At 37.6% G+C, this 19328-nt stretch overlaps 1 protein-coding gene across 5 annotated transcripts in view; it reads right to left on the bottom strand.

Moving 5' to 3' along the window:
- Positions 1-19328, bottom strand: part of Rabgap1 (RAB GTPase activating protein 1) — a 159740-nt gene that overhangs the window by 83068 nt on the left and 57344 nt on the right. For 4 of the 5 annotated variants that reach the window (XM_013021421.1, XM_013021423.1, XM_013021420.1 and 1 more), the window contains 8 exons: positions 18231-18465; positions 16396-16600; positions 14836-15010; positions 14262-14419; positions 7493-7603; positions 5605-5671; positions 3086-3188; positions 1387-1556 (listed from right to left, as the gene is read on the bottom strand). In XM_013021421.1, coding sequence (XP_012876875.1) covers positions 1387-1556; positions 3086-3188; positions 5605-5671; positions 7493-7603; positions 14262-14419; positions 14836-15010; positions 16396-16600; positions 18231-18465 — 1224 coding nt within the window. Of the gene's footprint in view, positions 1-1386; positions 1557-2383; positions 2421-3085; positions 3189-5604; positions 5672-7492; positions 7604-14261; positions 14420-14835; positions 15011-16395; positions 16601-18230; positions 18466-19328 lie in introns of those variants that run through there. The other variant, XM_013021424.1, reaches the window with a different exon arrangement.

Here is a 19328-nt window from a genome sequence, read left to right as displayed (position 1 = left end):
AAAGTGTTTATAAACTATAATCTGAAATTATAAGCCAGACATAAGCATAGGAAAAAATTACTCATCAGCGGTCAAGCATTTCTGAAATAACTATATTGTAAATGCTCCAAGGTGCAAAAGAAAGTCCCATAAAAGAACAAAATAGTAAATTGCAGGAGAAAATAAACTCATAAATAAGGGTAAGAAAGAAGAAGAAAGAACTGCCTGAACACTCTGGAAACAAAAATATATATATAAGGTATAAAACCTAAAAAAATGAAAACTCATTCAATGGACATATAGAAATGACAAAACAGACAAGTTAACAATAAGTTTGTCATATGGAAAAGCAGATTAGAAAGAAAAACCTCAAAATTTATTCTCAAGATATTGAGAATATGTATAATTAGCTTCTAAAGGTAGCCATGCCACTATAAGAGGTTGTACTACCTTTGTGATCACAGTACTCAGAAGATTGAAGCTGAAGAATCCTAAGTTACAGGCTAGCCTGGCTATATAACAAGAGCCTGACTAAAAGAAAAAAGCAAACAAAAGAAGAAAAGAAGCAATAAAAGAAGAAAATAAATGGTCAGGAAAAATATTGAAGACTAAACAGGCCAAAATTTCCCCAAATTTGGTTAATATTTTTTTAGAAATTTAAGAAGGCTAGCAAATCCCAAGAAGGTTAGACAAAAAGAGAATAACACCTAAGTACAATAGTTAAATGCCTAAAAATCAATGATACTGCAGTAATATTAAAAGCAGCCCAGAAAAATAACATATTACATATTACTCTTCACAAAAAACTATGGAGGTCAGAAATCTATGGGATAACTTGTGTAAAATGCAAAAAAAAAAAAAAAAAGCTGGGTATGGTGGCTCAAGCCCATCATGCTAGCTACTCAGGAGAGGCTGAGACCTGAGGATTGCAGTTCAAAGCTAGCCTGGGCAGGAAAGTCCATGAGACTCTTATCTCCAATAAACCACTCAGAAAACCAGAAGTGGTGCAGTGGCTCAAGTGATAGAGTGCTATATCCTTGAGCTGAAGAGCTGAGGGATAGTGCCTAAGCCCAGAGTTCAAGCCCCACGACTGACCTAAAACAAAAAAACAAAAACAAAAACAAAAAAAACTAAGAGAATATGTCATTGGCATATTTGCATTAATAAATGCTAAAATGTGCTCATGCTAAGGATAAATGAGCAAATAGAAACTTGGCTTTTTAAGAAAAAGTCAAGAATATTAAAATTATACATAGATGGATAGATCTAAAAATGACATTTTTTCCTTTTAATATATCTAAAATACATATGACTACTTAAAGATCTGATGTTCTAAGGTTAAATCAGCCTCTTACGTAAGTTTTCCTTATTTTCCCTTTTGAATTTATAAAAAATAAAAATCAATACCTGCTTTAGTTTCAAAAAGAAATTTTCAGTAGTACTACGTTTGCTGAAAGGCCAGAATAATCTTTCATTAGGTGAGCAAACTCGAACTTTTGTCTCTAGGAGAAAGCGAACAGGCTCCTGTACTTCTGTTATTACCAAATCAACAGCTGTGGTCATGAAGAGTACTTTATCTAGGAGATAGAGAAAAGATGAGAATAACAAACAAACAAACAAACAAAAAACAGATGGAAATACATTTGCTCATACAATTACTAGAACAATAATTACTTTTATTACAACCTTTCAAGATTATCTTAAGGTCAACCATAATTTTAAATTATTAGGTAAATTGTTGCTTTGAAAAACATTGGGGGGGGGATAAACAAAGGAGGAGGCAACAATGCTTGATAAGAAATGTAGTCATTACCTTAACCATGTAATTGTAACCCCTCTGTATGGTATTTTCACAATTAAAAAAAAAGAAAAACATTGAAAATTTGATTTTTGGAGCACTAAAACTAGAAAGTGACACCAATGCATGTTTTAAAGCCATAGAAATGTTTTGTTCCACATATATGTGTCTTCTTTGTGCTACCCTCAACAATACTGGAAATTCTCAACTTTTAAACTTAGCTAATAATTTTACAGATCTTCTACTTCAGAACTGCTAGTTTATGTCCTTTATCCATTTATATATTGCCATGAATTCTAGGAAAAATAAATGTGCAATAAGAGGGCCTCATTAAGCAAATAACTCTACATTTTTAAGCTATGACATTAAGATACTATTAAAGGTCACTTAGGAAAAACATGAGATAACTTAAAAAAAAATTTTCTTTATGAAGCACTAGGGAAACGAAGGTAGGAGGATCATGAGACAGAGGCATTTGGGGCTATTTAACAAGACCTTGTCTCAAAAACTAGAAGTTGTTTTGCACAGAATACCTGAAATTATACAAGGAAACTGCTAATGGTGATTCTCTTTGAAAAGGGGCACCACGGACTGTAACACACTCACTTTTCTATGTATGTCCTTTGAATATTTAACCATACGTGCATGGATTATCTCTCTACAAAAACAAAATTTAGAAGTCTGTAAATACATAAGTACATAAAAACAAAAGGGAAAATGAAGAGAAGAGAAAACAAATAAGCAAAAATACTTTTTTTACAGGTAAATTTAACAAGAAACTCTATTCAAGTCATTTGTTTCACCAGAATTAGGCAAATACTAGAAACTGGTCAAGCAAGTAACCTTTAGGTTTGTGTATGTTCTACTTTTTTTTCGGTTAAACAAGAGCTCTACTACTTGAGCTTTTTAGTTTGTTTCAGATAGGGTCTCATATGCTTTTCCCAGTCTGGCCTAAGACCACAATCCTCTGATCAGTGTTTTTTCATAACTGGATTATAGGCATAAACCACCATCAACCCCACCCAAGTCTGGGTATCTTTATTTTTTTCTTTGTGAAGGTACCAGGGCTTATAAATTAGGGTCTTTGACTCTTAGCTTTCTTGCTCAAGCCTGACGGTCTACCATTTGAGCTATGCCACCAGTCTAGCTGTTTTTTGGGGGGTTGTTTTTTGCTGGTTAATTGGAGATAGATCTTCCACAGGATGGCAGTCAGTCTCCTGATTAACTAGGATTATAGCAGTGAGCCACAGGTGCCTGGACTGGGTAGCTTCTTGAGAGTAAAATATTCATAAAAGCAATTTGCATCACCTTTTGGAGTTTCTTCATTTACAACTTGAAAATGTGGGGATTTTGGATTCCAGCTTCCAGTAATAACATAAGACTTGCCATCTGAACTTTTGCCCATAGACTCCTAAAGAAAAGAGTAAAAATAAACCTTTATGCTAAAGTAAGTGAATAATAGCTAATTGACATTTTGCTGCTTTTAATAAACAGGAGTTGAAAAAATATGTATGTAAGATTATCCATTTTTTAAAGTTTACTGTGTATTTTAACATAAAATTAAGAAATTTTCTAAAAGATGTACTAAAAACTCTAAGTTTATGATTTAAAGCAGAAATATATCTCAGTCACCTAAAACAACAGCTTGTGGTCTCCAACAGCATACAGCATGAGAGTTCTGTGCCAAGAAAGGCCAGATCCAGCAGCTACTGACCAAGGAGAATGGGGAAGGAAGGGAATGCTAAACAGTGAATTTGAAAGTCACTTGCTATTTTCCAAAACCAGTGGTTGCAAACATGTTTTCACAAACTGCATATTGTCTGAATACACGGGCACTAGAGCATAACTAAACCAAGTGATATTCCAAGTTAAACAATTCCCGCAATAGCTGTAACTTTGAAGGTATTTCTTTAAGCAGCAGCATGCTGACATAAATGGCATCTGTTCTGATTCAAGAGACAAAATAGCCTAGCAGGTTAAAAGCAGTCATGTAACATATAACAGTCATATAACTGTTGTGTTCTTTTCTATAACCACTGGCTCATAAGTTTCCTCAAGATGCTAGAACACATTTGACCCATGGGAATGAACAACAGAATGAGCTGTTTGCCTTCCAAGGCCTAAATCCTGTTGCAGATATTATCATTACTCACTCATACTTGAAATTTCTTGTCCTTGTTTGGGATGCAACTCCCAACCATTAATGAAATCTGAATGGTCTTCTTAAACCTACTATTCATTTTACTTTGAACATCTACAGTTAATAATGTAATTTTCATGTCAGCAGATGAAAACAAAATTTGATTACTGGAGGCAAAAGGAGTCTAGTCTCTGGGCTCCAAACTATGCCACTGACTCTGACTCCATGGTGACATATCTGTAGTGTTTTATCTGAAACTTCTTCAATGACTACTGCTTCCTCCTAAAATGTGCATGTGCCAAGAATCACATAATTATTGCCACCAATTAGATTTCCTGAATCCTACCCTCAAAGGGAGCAAATTCTATTCCAGGTGCAGTAAATTCTGCCCTACCTTTTAATGTAGGTAGTATTACTTCTGGCAGTTTTGCCACATATCAAAATTTGAGAAGTTATACAAATAAAGTGGCTTCTAGTGGCCATGGAGAAGGTGGATGCAACGTGAGTGAAGCTGGTTACCAGATCAATTGTAAGTTTTCTGTTTTTTTTTTTTTTTTTTTGCTGTTGTTGTTGTTTTTTGTCAGTTCTGGGGCTTGAACTCAGGGCCTGGGCACTGTCCCTGAGCTTCTTTTGCTCAAGGCCAGCACTCTACCACTTGAGCCACAGCACCACTTTCAGCCTTATCTGTTTATGTGGTACTGAGGAATCGAACCCACATGCATGTCATGCACTCTACCACTAAGCCACATTCCCAGCCCGTAAGTTTTGTTTTATTTTTTAAAGTAGTAGTACATATGATTGATGACTGTTATGATTAAAAATGTGTCGATTTTTAGTACAACTGTTCCTCAAACGGTTTCTGTAAATATCTGTATATCACATCAAGTTGAAGAAACATTAGGGAAATGTAGTACCTGAAACCTATGCTCAGTTCTTTTTTTTTTGGGTCCGGTCGTGGGGCCTGAACTCTGGGACTGGGCGCTGTCCCTCAGCTCTTCAGCTCAAGGCTAGCACTCTACCGCTTGAGCCACAGGGCCATTTCCGGCTTTTTTTCTTGCTTATGTGGTGCTGAGAAATCCAACCCAGGGCCTCAGGCATGCAAAGCAAGCACTCTACCACTGAGCCACCTTCCCAGCCCCTAAGCTCAGTTCTATTAATAAGACAATATAGTTTTTAGTTCTGAAAAGGAAGATGTTCGTATCATAGCAAAACTTTGAATACTTATGATTTATATGATTTTTGTTTTGTAGGTTTTTGTTTGTTTGGAGGGGACTGGTTTTTCACACAGAATTTTGATATGTCATTCAGGCTGACTTCGAAATCATGATACTCTTACCTCAGTGTACCAGTTTGGGATTACAGGTTTGTACCACTACACTTGGCTCCTCTTACAACTTGTGAAGTATATGACTGTTTGCAAAGAATTCTCTGGCAAATTTTCTCCTCTTATTCCCACTCATCAATCTAGCCTAGTAAACAATGCTATCAAGATCACATAGTTAAGAAACTAAGGCTGAGATAGTCAACCAAGATCAGACTTATAAATGACACATCAGGAAAAACAATACTGTGTAGTGTTTTATAGCTTATGAAAATGCCTTCATAAACGTTAGATTCTGATGATATAAAGTAAAACAACCTAAAGAAAAAGTATATAATCTTTCAGCAAAAAGAAAATCTAACTTACCAAATCTAATAAATGCATGTCACTATTTCGTACATCTTTTCCTGGGCTTAGGAGGAGACCAAAGCATCTATAGAGACAGAAATCACACAAATTTGAAGAAAAAGAAATAAACCTCCTATACCCCCCCAAAAATTGAAATTTGATCACTTAAATAAAAACTTCTTATAGACAGAAAAAAGGACAGTTATTAGAATTAGCTATAAAATAGTGTTGTTAAACGTAAACTAATACTACTCTGGAAAGCAGTCTGGAGGTTCCTCAGAAAACTAAACATAGACCTTCCCTATGACCCAGCCATACCACTCCTAGGCATCTACCCATAGAACAGAAAACAGGATACAAGGACATATGCGCCTCCATGTTCATTGCTACTCTATTCACAATAACCAAGATATGAAGACAACCCAGATGTCCCACCACAGATGAATGGATCCAAAAACTATGGTACCTATATACAATGGAATTTTACATGGCCATTAGAAAGAACAAAATAATGGCATTTACAGGGAAATGGATGGAAGTAGAACAAATCATGTTGATCGAGATAAGCCAAGATCAGACAGACATATAGTGTATATTCTCCCAGCTATGTGGATGTTAGATTCAAAATGCAATGAGATATGACAAAGTAAACAGGACCCAAGAAACAAAGGACCTCTTCTTACTTTGTCATATAGCTTCTAGATGACTCCAAGTTCTTGACCTCATATATGGTGTATATATGTGCACATGTGAGGGAATCTATGATAGGGAGACAGAACTAGAGGAAAACGGGTGAAAAAATACAGCAGAGAGGCCCATCAGCTGCAGTGGACATTGATGAAAGTGAACTAAGCAACTCAAGGGCAGAGATGGGAGAGAGGGAATGAGAGAGAAAGAGGAAACAGCTAACACTAAGCAAAAGCAAAGAAATATACAAATCAGGGGCTGGGAAGGTGGCTCAGTGGTAGAGCGCTTGCATGCTTGAGGCCCTGGGTTCGATTCCTCAGCACCATATAAGAAAAAAGAAAAAAGCCAGAAGTGGCACTGTGGCTCAAGTGGTAGAGCGCTAGCCTTGAGCTGAAGAGCTGAGGGACAGCGCCCAGGCCCAGAGTTCAGGCCCCATGACCGGATCCCCCCAAAAAAAAGAAAGACACAAATCGCCCAATATGGAAAAATAGTTTTATTGTTAAAATCTGTATATTTCGTAAGATTTGTAGATCAAGATAATGACAATTAGTATTGTGAAGGTTAAAATGTGTTGGTGAGTGTAGGTAGTATCATTATGCCACAATACTGTGAAATTTTTGTAATTACTTAATCTTAATCTTAATAAAGAAAAAAGTTGTAATCTTTACTTCTTTAACTGTTTTCTATTACCACATACCTGATATTAACATAATAGCTGAGGATTTATGGGAGTTATTTCTTTAAAACTTTTTTCTATTGATATTATAAGGGTGATATACAGAGGAGTTAGAGTGACATAAGTCATGTAACGAGTACATTTCTTTTTGGATAATATCATACTTTCCCTTGCCTCTCCCAGTTTCCCCTCATGTTCCTATCTACAAGTTATAAAGTTCATTTCAACATAGTGTCTAGTGAGTACCACAGCTGCATTTGTTCACCCTTTGTCCTTCCATTTCTGTGCCCCTCCCATGTCCTCCCAAAAACAGATAAATGAACAAACAAGACAAGAAGAAAACAAGAACAACAACAAAGAGAAAAACTCCTGTTTCCATTTCCTGATATGGGAGTTAATTTCAAAGTAATAGAGCATTCAACTACAATAAGCAAAAGAATCCCCTAGATGTCAAAAGACTATAAATATATTTTGAAATACAGGATAGCTAAAATGATAATCAACAAAATTTATATTCAAGCTAAACTTACTAAATATGCTTACCTTTCAATGGCGAGTTCTTTATTAGTTGTTTGTTGCACATAGATGACAATCTTCTTATCAATTCCTTGGCGTAGTTTGAAGCATTGTCTGTCCTTATCTTTGGGAACAGCACTATAGACAAACATGTTTGATTAAATTTATAAGGCAATTTTTCTTTCACTTCTGATTCTATGCCTAATTTTCAAATATTACCAAAAAAGAAAAAAAGGATCATCATTTTTATATCATCCTGATATAAATCATCATCACTTTAGGCAATATACTAAAGTATTTATAATCGCTAGAGGAAAAAGGGCAAAAAATAAAATAAACTAAAATAAACCCCACTCAGGTTTCCCAAAATATTGCTTTAGTTTTTTTGTTTTGTTGCTATAAAAATCAAATAAGTACTTAGCATGAAATCTGGTATATATAATTTTTCTTAAAGTTAACTTTTTAAATATTTGGTCCCTGCCGGGCGCTGGTGATTCACGCCTGTAATCCTGGCTACTCAGTGGGCTGAGATGTGAGGATCATAGTTCAAAGCCAGCCTGGACAGGAAAGTCCTTGAGACTCTTATCTCCAATTAACTACCAGAAAACTGGAAATGGCACTCTGGCTCAAGTGGTAGAGCACTTGCCTTGAGCTGAAGAGCTGAGGGACAGTGCCTAGGCCCAGAGTTCAAGGCACACGACCGAAAAAAGAAGCCGAAATATAGATATATATAAAAAAAAAAAAATATATATATATATATATAAAAATTTTTAAAAATATTTCGTCCCTAAGTGTTTCTTTTCCCTCCCTCCCTCTCTCCTTCCCTCCCTAAATTTTTCTTTTCTCTCCCACCCTTCTTTCCTTCTTCCCTCCCTCCCCCTTTGTCCTCCCCCCCCCTCCCACTCTTTCTTGTCCTGGGGCTTAAACTCAGAGTCTGGGCACTATTCCTGAGATTCTTTTTGCTCAAGGCTAGCACTCTACCACTTGAGCCACAGTATCACTTCCTGCTTTTTCTGAGTAGCTTATTGGAGTTAAGAATCTTGAACTTTCCTGTCTGGCTGGCTTCAAACCTCAATCCTCATATCTCAGTCTCCAGAGTAGTTAAGATTATGGGGCTTGACTAGTCACTAAATTTTGTAAATCATTAGTGTCTTATTTGTTTAAATGCATAATGAAGAAAAAGATACTTAATCATAAATACTTTGAATTTCAAAACAAGTTATCTCTAAAATATAACAGAGATAAAGGAGTTATAGCCAATGATAATCTGTTGTCTAACAATAAAAAGGGCTGGCTTTAAGCTATGGTATATTTATTATATTAATACTAATTATCATCCATTGTAAAATAACACTGGTAAGTTAGTAGTCATTAGCTTTATAAAAAATACTCTTAAAAGGCCAGTTTATCAAAATAATGCCTTCATTTCTCACACCATCTAGTCCCTTCATTCTCAAACACAATACAAACAGTTGCTTGTAGCATTTATTCAATTTACAGTACATCTAAATTGTATCTACTTCTAGACAAATTTTACATAATAGCAGTAGAACCAGAGATATATGAAATAAACAGCTAGACGAGGAAGTGGCGCTGTGGCTCAAAGTGGTACAGCACTAGCCTTGAGCAGAAAAGCTGAGAGACAGTGCCCAGGACAAGTTCAAGCCCCATGACTGACAAAAAAAGCAAAGAAAAAAAAAAAGAAGGAATTTGCTGGGGCACCAGTGGCTCAAGCCTGTAATCCTAGCTACTCAGGAGGCTGAGATCTAAGGATTGTAGTTCCAAGCCAGCCTGGGCTAGAAAGTCTGTGAGAGTCTGATCTCCAATTAACCACCAGAAAATCAGAAGTAGTGCTGTGGCTCAAAGTGGTAGAGCTTGTAGGGGGGGAGGGTCTCTCAGACTGCTAGGGTCCCAGACTGTGTGAGAAAAACTAAGCTGAGAAATTGACGCTTTACTAAAAACAAACAGAGGCTATAAAGGGAGACCTTAAAACGTATTTCACACGGACTTCAGCCCTGTCTCATACCCTGCCTAATTAGAATGGCGCCTGCCTTGCCATGTTGTGTATCCTCCTATAGCTATCTTTGTAATAAATCTCTTGTAGCTGTCTTTGTAACAACCCCAGCTTCAAGGATGCACGGACATATGACATTATGTTTCTGAAATGTACAGCTCCCATGAGTAAGAATATCCATCTGCTTTATGTGGAGACCCCAAATTCATGAACCAATTCAAACCAGAATGATAGGTTAGTTCAAACAGTTACTATGAGACGGACTATAACCCCATTGGCCACTGACATAAATATGCAATCTTTATTAGTGTGTTACAATCCTGCTGGCCACTTGCATGTGGCCAGGCTTGACCACATGGATTTTGCCTTTTAAAACCCTAGCTTGTGGGCCATTTGGGGTAGCAGTTTCAGCTCCAGAGTCTGTGCTGCATTCCTGGCTGGTCAGCTATCCACTTCCCCAATAAACCCATCATTTTACATGAGACTGTCTCTGAGTGATGGACTCTTTTCCCCATAACAAGCTTAGGGACAGTGCTCAGGCCCTGAATTCAACCCCACGACCAACAAAAAATAAAATAAAAATAAGTGGCTAGATGAGAGCTCTAAGTACGTACTCCAGCTAAAAGTAACTGAAAACTAGTTTAAAACCCATCTGTATTTACATACTAACCAAGTTCAAGAATATTATATAACATTTAGATTGGAAAATGTCAAAGAACCTTAACAAAGATGTCTAGAAATAACAAACATGTTCAAAGACAATTTTGGCATGCCAAATTTAGTATTTGTGGTTGACAGAAATTCAACTTATAAGATAGAGAAACCCAATTTTCTTTCTTCCTTTTCTTTTTTGTTTTTGTAAGTCGTGGGGCCTGAACTCTGGGTCTGGGCACTGTCCCTCAGCTCTTCAGCTCAAGGCTAGCAACTCTATCACTGAGCCACAGTGCCATTTTCGGCTTTTTCTGCTTATGTGGTGCTGAAGAATTGAACCCAGGGCCTCATGCATGCAAGGCAAGCACTCTACCACTGAGCTACCTTCCCAGCCCTGACAAACCCAATTTTCAAGTGTCAGTAGATACCCTAGTCTCTATGTTCTGTGGATGCTGAAGTATATGTCAATACTAAGCTCCTGGTGGTAAAATCTGACAAGAAATGTTTTTCAATTATTTCATCACTAGAAGGAGTTAACACAGTAGTACTTACAGTAAACCCCCATTAAAAAAAGAAAGAGAAAACAATATCCTAAAAAAAAATGTGACAAGCAAATGTGATCATCCAAGGCTCTAATAGTACTTATGGCAATAAATAGAGATGTGTATACTTGAATATGTCTGATCTCAGAAGGAAGACAAGTTATCCAACATGTTTCTGAGACATCTTTTCTATTCATAATTAGAATTTAGAAACAGGAGTTACATAAAAATCTTCAAAAAAAGGGAAAAGTACAGCCTAAAGAAACTTATTTATTTTATTTTATTTGTGAACATACTGTACAGAGGGGCTACAATTACAAGAGCAGGATAATGCGTACATTTCTTACCAAGCATTGCAGCCTCCTCCTTTGTTTACCCTTCACATCCCTTCCGAGCCTCCCCCCTCCCCCCAGAAACTTATCTCTTAGGAAAGAAAACATTAAAAACTATGTAAACTTCAATTTCCTTTCCCCATTGACAAGAATACCTCACTGAAGTGATGCTTTAAGAATGTAGATTAAGTCCAGCACTGATGGCTCATGGCTATAATTAGCTACTCAGGAAGCTGAGATCTGAGGAATACAGTTCGAAGCCAGCCTGGCTAAGACTCTTTAAAAAAAAATTATTGTAAAGATACTGTACAGAGGGGTTACAGTTACATGAGTATGGTAATGAGTACATTTCCTATCGAGCATTGTAACTCCCCCCTTTGTTTTTCCCCTACTATCCCTTCCCTCCCACCTCCCTAATTCTTCCCTCCCCCCACCCTGAAGTTGTAAAGTTCATTTTCAACATATCTTCAATGAACCACCAGAAAACTGGAAGTGGAACTGTGGCTTAGGGTCAATGCCCAGGATCTGAGTTCAAGCCCCATTTAAAAAAAAAAAAAAAAGGAGGAGGAGGAAGAAGTGAAGGAGAAGGAAAAGAAAGAAGGAAGAAGGAAAAAGGAAAAGAGGAGGAGGAGACAGAAGATGAATGAGAAGGAGAAGAAAGAAAGAAAAAAAGAAAGAAGGAAAGAATAAGAAAGGAAGAAGAAAGAAGAAGAAAGAAGGAAGAAGAAAGAAGGAAGAAGAGGAGTGGCGCTGTGGCTCAAGTGGTAGAGTGCTAGCCTTGAGCTGAAGAGTTGAGGGACAACGACCAGGCCCAGAAAGAGAAGGAAGAAAAAAGGAAGGAAGAATAAACAAGGAAGGAGGAGGAGGAGGAAGAAGAAGAAGAGAGGAGGAAAGAAAGAAGAAAGAAGAGGAAGAATGTAGCTCAGTCAGGTGCTGGGAGCTCACCCCTATAATCCTAGCTACTTAGGAGGCTAGAAGTGATTGAAGTTATTAGTTCAGACAGGAAGTCTGTGAGACTCTTTATCTCCAATAAACTTCCAAAAAGCCAGAAGTGAGCTGTGGCTCAAGTGGTACAGTGCTACCTTTGAGCAAAAGAAGTTTAAGGACAACACTCAGACCCTGAGTTCAAGCCCTAGGATCAGCACACTGATAAAAGAAAAAAAAAAGTAAGCCAGGTACTGAAGGCTCATGCCTGTAATCCTAGTTGCTCAGGCTGAGATCTGAAGATCTTGGCTCAAGGCCAGCCCAGGCAGGAGGTCTTTGAGACTTTTATCTCCAATTAGCAAAAAGCCAGAAGTAGAGGTATGGCCTCAGTGGTAGAACATCAGCCTTGAGCCAAAAAGCTAAGTGAGAGCATGAAGTCGAATTCTCAATATTGGAACAACAAAAAACGTAGCTAGTCTTTCCAATTCCTAACAAATGGGGCAATGTCAAAATTATATTAAGTGAAGTAAGCCAGGCCCAAAGAAACTTAGGTCCCATGGTTTCCCTTATTTGCAATAACTAGTATATGTCTGAGTCAAGGAGAAAAGGTCAGATAATTGATGTTAGGGAAATGAACCCTATGATATGTATTCAAATGTTTTTTTTTTCTTTCAGGTGATTGTTTCTAACACATTTATAAGATTATTTCTTTGTTGCTTTGTATATCCCTCCCCCATGGTATAACCCCTGCTTTCACTGTATTTGATGTTGGTATAATTTGTGGAGGGGAAGGGAAAAAACAAATCGTTTAAATAGGGATACAGTTGGATCCATTGCAACAATGGATGTACAATGTACAATGAGATGTACAAGCTGTTATTTGGAAAAATGAACTTTAAAACTTTGGTGGTGGGGGGAGGAGGATTAGGTGGGAGTCGAGGTAGGATGGGAAGGGATGGGAAGAGGAAACAAAGGAGGAGGCTACCTACAATGCTTGATAAGAAATGTACTCATTATCTTGCCCGTGTAATTGTAACCCCTCTGTACAGTATTTTCACAAAAACAAAAAACAAAAAACCGTAGCTAATGAGCTGGCACTGATGGTCATGCCTGTCATTAAATCTATGTGGGAAGCTGAGATCCAAAGAGGTTTTAGGCTAGCTTACAAGACCTCATCTCAACAGAAAATGCTAGGTATGGTGGTATTCCCATTATCATACCTTAATAGGAACAATAAATAGGAAGATCAAAGTCCAGGCTAGCCCAGGTAAAAAGTAAGACCCTATCTCAAAAATAACCAGAATAAGAAGAGCTGAAGGAGTGGTTCAAGTGCTACAGTACTTTCTAGCAAGTATAAGACTCTAAGTTCAAACCCCACTTCCTCCCACCCCCCAAAAAAGAAAGAAAAAGAACATAGCTAATATGAAGGCAGAACATAATGCCTCCTTTAGTTCTTAAATAAAAGCTGAATTGCCACTGTACCCAAATTGACCACCAGAGGGCATGCCAATTACAATATAAAGGGAGACCAAGCATTACTAATGTTAACTGAAGCTGTCAATGTACTTTCTAATTTAAAAAATTATTAGAGATTATTTATAATTTTACAGTTTAATTTTAACCATTTTTAAGTAGCCATAGAGAAAGGAGACTTGTATATAAAATACTGATTTTTGATCACCCATTTAATGATATGACCTATATAAAGAAAATAGCTCAGTCATTTGCAACTATAAAACCTTAACTTCAAGAAGGATTTTAGAGTGTAGCCACAGCATTCAATAAATAAGGAAACTACTGCCAGAAGATGTAAAGAAATTTGGGAAAGGGACCATTGTTAATAATAGTAATAATTAAACTTACATTTTGAATTTTATTCCAGAGTTCTTCATACATCTCAAAGAATTATCATTTTACTTAAAAATCATAACCAGCTATTTCTAAATCTATGTGGAAGCCCTAAGGCGGATTCTTCAACTGTGTTCAATGGAATACTTGTCAAAAGCTTAAAGATGTCTACATAAAAACCAACCAAAAATAAAATAAGGAAACAAAGCAGCTACAAATCCAGTGGAAATAACTTGAGGCACAATACTTACCAGCATTCAGACAGCTACTTTAAATTTGACTAAAATAAGGTAATAACGTGTTCTCTACAAGATTTTTTTTAATGCTTTATACTTTATATCTTGCTGTGTATTTGCTTATATTCATTTCTCACACAAGTAATTGCTCCATGGTATTAAACGTATATAAACTGACTTAAAGTTTCTTTTAAACCATAGATTGCATAACAACTAATATAAATTCAATAAAATGAATAAAATTCCTACCTAAAGTAACCTTTCCCATCATCTTCTTTTATTTCTAAAGACACAGAGAAGGTAAAGATGTCACTGTCAGGAGTCTGCGGTGCTGTAGGGGCTGAAAGGGGGGTCTGCTTGGCAGAGCGGCGGAAGGCAGTGGCAAAGCTATAAAGTATCCGGCTTACCTACAACCAGACATTAGAAATTGGGGCTGTTACCATTAAGACAGGAAATAGTTTTATTAAAGCTAGAAGGTTACCTACTTTGGGGAATAAACACCTTTCTCCTACTTATTTATTTTAGCACATTATCTGTTAAGTAACTAAAGCAAGAAGTAAAATCACCAAAGAGGGGTTTAAAAAGTAAAAATGCATTAGAAATACAAGTGAAAAATTACTTCTTAAATGTTACAAACTATCTGAATATATTTTTTAATAATAAAAAATAATCCTGACAAGTTTAGGTCTGTAAGAATAGTCTGCAAAAGGCACTGCTGGAATGAAGATGCAGGTCTAACCCAATCAAGAAATATCCAACTGCTCTCCTCTGATATTCCTAGCAGCCATGGGGTCAAGGTGAAATTTTTCTCTTAAGGACTCACAGCTTCTTGTATCTCACACCGGAAGACGTGTATTCTGAAGAGTTCTGCATTGTAGTGACTTTCAGTGAAAGCAAAACAGTCACTCTCAGGAGTTCCATCATGCCCTCTGACACAGAAGAGGATTTTGTAGATAGGGTAATTAGCTATTTCCATGTTTGTCTGAGGATCTAAGAGTCTGTTCAGATAAAAAAGATAAAGAGTAGAACATTTACCAACTTATATTCATGTTAGAACTCAAGACATCTTTCAAACAATAATTACATAATTACATATATGGTCTTATGGTTGGAGGAAGCAAGGAGAGCTGTATAAAAAATATCAATAAGCAACCAAACAATAGCCCTTTCTAAAAGTTTCTCTGGGTATCAGTTTTCTTTGAAAAAAAAACAACTTAGTAGCTACACGGAATAGCCAACATTTAACAAGGTTTTGTTGGTTGTTGTTGCTTTCTTGTGTGTGCTAGTACTGGGGCTTGAACTTAGAGACTAAGTGCTATCACTTAGCTTTTTCTGTTCAAGGCTAGTGCTCTAACACTGGAGCCACAACTCTACTTCCAGGTTTTTTGCTAGTTGACTGGAGAAGAGTCTCATGGATTTTCTTGCCTGGGCTGACACTAACTGTGATCCTCAAATCTGAGCTTCTTGAGTAGCTAAAAGATTATAGGGGCAAACCACCAGTGGTTGACACCAATAGGATTTTGGAATTTCAAAACTCAGTCTGAAATTCTATTTTGAAATAGTGTGACAATCTAGCATTTTGTTTTTGTTTTTGTTTTTTTTTTTGGGTCCAGTCATGGGGCCTGAACTCTGGGCCTGGGTGCTGTCCCTCAGCTCTTCAGCTCAAGGCTAGCGCTCTACCACTGGAGCCACAGTACCACTTCCGGCTTTTTTTCTTTTTGCTCATTTGGTGCTTAGGAATCGAACCCAGGGCCTCTTGCATGCAAGGCAAGTGCTCTACCACTGAGCCACCTTCCCAGCCCCATAATCTAGTATTTTTACTCTGGGAATATGTAAGATATAAATTGTTAGGCAGACTATCATGGTCAATATATTCAATTATTCCTAAACTAAATCTCTAATGTGTTATACTGGATTGGGTGTAGAGAATATACAGAACAAGGACAAATGAGTTTCCCTGGTTTTTTTTTTTGGGGGGGGGGTTCTTTGGTACTGGTTCTGGGCCATAAATGCAGGGCCTGGACAGTATAACTTAGCTTTTTTGCTCACAGCTAGCTCTCTACCACTTGAGCCACAGCTTCTCTTTGGCTTTTTTTGTGGGGGAGGGAGGGTTAACGAGACAGGAGTTCCTGGACTTTCCTGCTCAGGCTGGCTTTGAACTGTGATCCTCAGATCTCAGCCTCTTGAGTAACTAGGATAGTTGTGAGCTACTGGTACTGGGTGAGAGTATACATCCCATTTTTCATGAGGTTATTATCCTTGGAAAATGAAGAAAGCTTTCAATGAATGAAATAATTATGCATTTTGCTGACCAATGCTGCTTTGTAAAACAGATCAGAGATCTAATGTGAATTTTACATACGTTTCGAGAGGCTGCTCTCACCTCACAGTTCCTTCAGATACATTCGGCACTGATAGGGTCACGTCCAGTGAAATCTGACACTGACTTCTTAAGATTGACATCATTCTTAGGGCCTCTACTTCACTTCTTGGAGCATTAACTGAGGCACAGCCTAAATAGGTTAGTTTACTGAAAACCACACTGTCCTCATCAGCCACTGGTGTAAAAGGGCTTGCTGCTTCAGAATCTGAAAGAAACAAATACTAGAGATGATTCTTTTCATTCTTATCTTGTCTGAATATAAAAAGCAAATAAAAATCTTCAAGTAACGTTTAGGCTCAGAAAAACTGCTCATAGAAACCAGAAAGCCTACACTACAGTAACAGCAAAATGTTTAGGAGATTAGTTAAGAATTAACTCCAAATCCTGAAAGTCACCCAAGATTCAGATCTGATTCTTTTTTTTGTTGTTGTTGATAGTGGAGCTTGAACTCTGGGCCTGGGTGCTGTCCCTCAGCTCTTCAGCTCAAAGCTAGCGCTCTACCACTTGAGCCACAGCACCACTTCCAGTTTTCTAGTTGTTTGTTGGAGATAAGAGTCTCATGGAGGGCTGGGAAGGTGGCTCAGTGGTAGAGTGCTTGCCTTGCATGCATGAGGCCCTGAGTTCAAGTCCTCAGCACCATATAAGCAGAAAAACCCAGAAGTGGTGCTGTGGCTCAAGTGGTAGAGCGCTAGCCTTGAGCTAAAGAGCTGAGGGACAGTGCCCAGGCCCAGAGTTCAGGCCCCAAGACCGACTAAAAAAGAAAAAAGAAAAAGAAAGAGTCTTATGGACTTTCTTGCATGGGCTGGCTTTGAACTGTGATCCTCAGATCTCAGCTTCTTGAGTAGCTAGGATTACAGATGTGACCCACCAGCACCTGGCCTGATTCACTTTTTTATAACTCTTCCAACTGGACTTTCTAACTTAAATTCAAGTGAAATATACATGTAGTATTTGAGCATTTTTGGCAATCCTGTCTTCTTTCTGAACCTTACAGTTATAGTTCTTTAATTCACCATCTTAGCCACTATATTGTGTTCACTTAATATCCTTGCTATCACTCCATTCTTTCAAATGAAGCTTTATAACTAGTCCTTTCTTTCTCTCTCTCTTACTATGCTTTTCTGTCTAGTTTTGCACATGCCCGTTTCCAACTTGGCAGCAATTACTCACAGAGAGTTACTGGAACCAACATCTATTCACCAAGCATTGTCTCTCAATTTCTGCAGCACTGCATTCAAATTCCTTCTTTACTGGAAAACTTTTTTTTGGTCCTAGTCATGGGTCTAGAGCCTGAGTTCAAGACTCAGGGTCTATGTGCTGTCCCTGAACATTTTTGCTTAAGGTTGGTGCCCTACCACTTGAGCCATAGCTCCACATCTGGTATGTTTCGTGTGGTTAATTGTAAATAAGAGTCTCATGGACTTTCCAGCCCCCGCTGGCTTCAAACCATGATCCTCAGATCTCAGCCTCCTGAACAGCTAAGATTACAGGTGTGAGCCACTGATGCTAGTCTGGGAAAACTCTTTAAAGCTCCATGGAGGGGTAGGGGAAGACTCCCTTCTCAGTGTCATCTAACTACCATATCTTCCTTAGTGTAACTGAAATACAGTTAAAAGGAAAATCAGAATGATATATATGCATTTACATATGTATGTATATATATACACACACACATATATATATAACACATTTTCCTAAATGTAGAATCTGTAATTTCCAGAGAATTTAGATAATTCAAGATAACTCCTATCTTATTCTGAGTCAAATCACATGGCAGACACCAAAATATTAAAAACAATAACCTTCAATTACGCAAGCAATGCAGCAACCCTAACCTCCTTGTCCAGGTTTCACAGGCAGGCTCATCTCAGGTTTCTGGAGCCCAACTAATGGCACAGGGTTAATGGTGGATGAAGCTGAGAGTTGATTAGCAAGAGGCCCATCTCCTTCGCCATCCAGTTGTGACCTTTCTACAAGCTCCTTGTCCCCTGGCTGGTCGTCCATGGGAGGATCCATCAGCACATCTGCTAGCTCTTTCTGCAGCTGCTGCTCACTTCCATTCCCTACAATCTAAGGGTCACAAGTACAAGCAATCAGTAATGCAAGGGGCTCATTTCTGAAGACAAGTACAAGTATTTCCTTAAGTATCTTCTGAGTGTTGAAAAATAGAATAATCAATAACCAATAATAAGGACTGTAGCTGCTCTCTTAATTCATAGTTTTGCATTAAAAATGATAATGATTTGCAAACAAATATCCAGAAATACATGTGAAGCCTGCTGGCCAGTGTTAGTAACATTTTCCACAAATGTCACAACTGGTAACAACTGAATTATGTCATTCTCTATGTCTGCTGAGAAAACTTATCCTTTCTTTAAAATTTTCTTTTCTTTTTTTTAAATAAGTTATTTATTGTAAAAATACTGTACAGAGGAGTTACAGTTATATGAGCAAGGTAATGAGTACATTTCTTATCAAGCATTATTGCCTCCTCCTTTGCTTTTCACCTACCATCCCTTCCCTCCTACCTCCTCAACTACACTCCCTGTTCCCCCCACCACCTAAACTGTAAGGTTCGTTTTTCAACATAGTGTCTTGTACATCTCATTGTTATAATGGGTCAACCTGTATCCCTATTTAAACATTCTGTTTTTTCCCCTTCCCCTCCCCAAATGAGATCGATCAAATACAGTGAAAACAGGGGTTATACAATGGGGGAGGGACATACAATGCAACAACAACAACAACAACAAAAATCACATAGTACACTATAAATACACTAGAAACAATAGCAAGAAAGAAAAAAACTACTTGTGGCCCTATCTTGGGGCTTAACATCATCTTATCTGGTCATATGTACATAGCTTTTGACCTTTTCTGCTTGTCTCAGACATATACTAGTTATTGCAAATAAGGGAAACCATGGGACCTAT

This window comes from Dipodomys ordii, unplaced genomic scaffold (assembly GCF_000151885.1).
Source record: "Dipodomys ordii isolate 6190 unplaced genomic scaffold, Dord_2.0 Scaffold55, whole genome shotgun sequence".
Lineage (NCBI taxonomy): Eukaryota > Metazoa > Chordata > Mammalia > Rodentia > Heteromyidae > Dipodomys > Dipodomys ordii.
The sequence above is the reverse complement of the archived record's forward strand: the minus strand, read 5'-3'. Positions and strand labels throughout refer to the sequence as shown.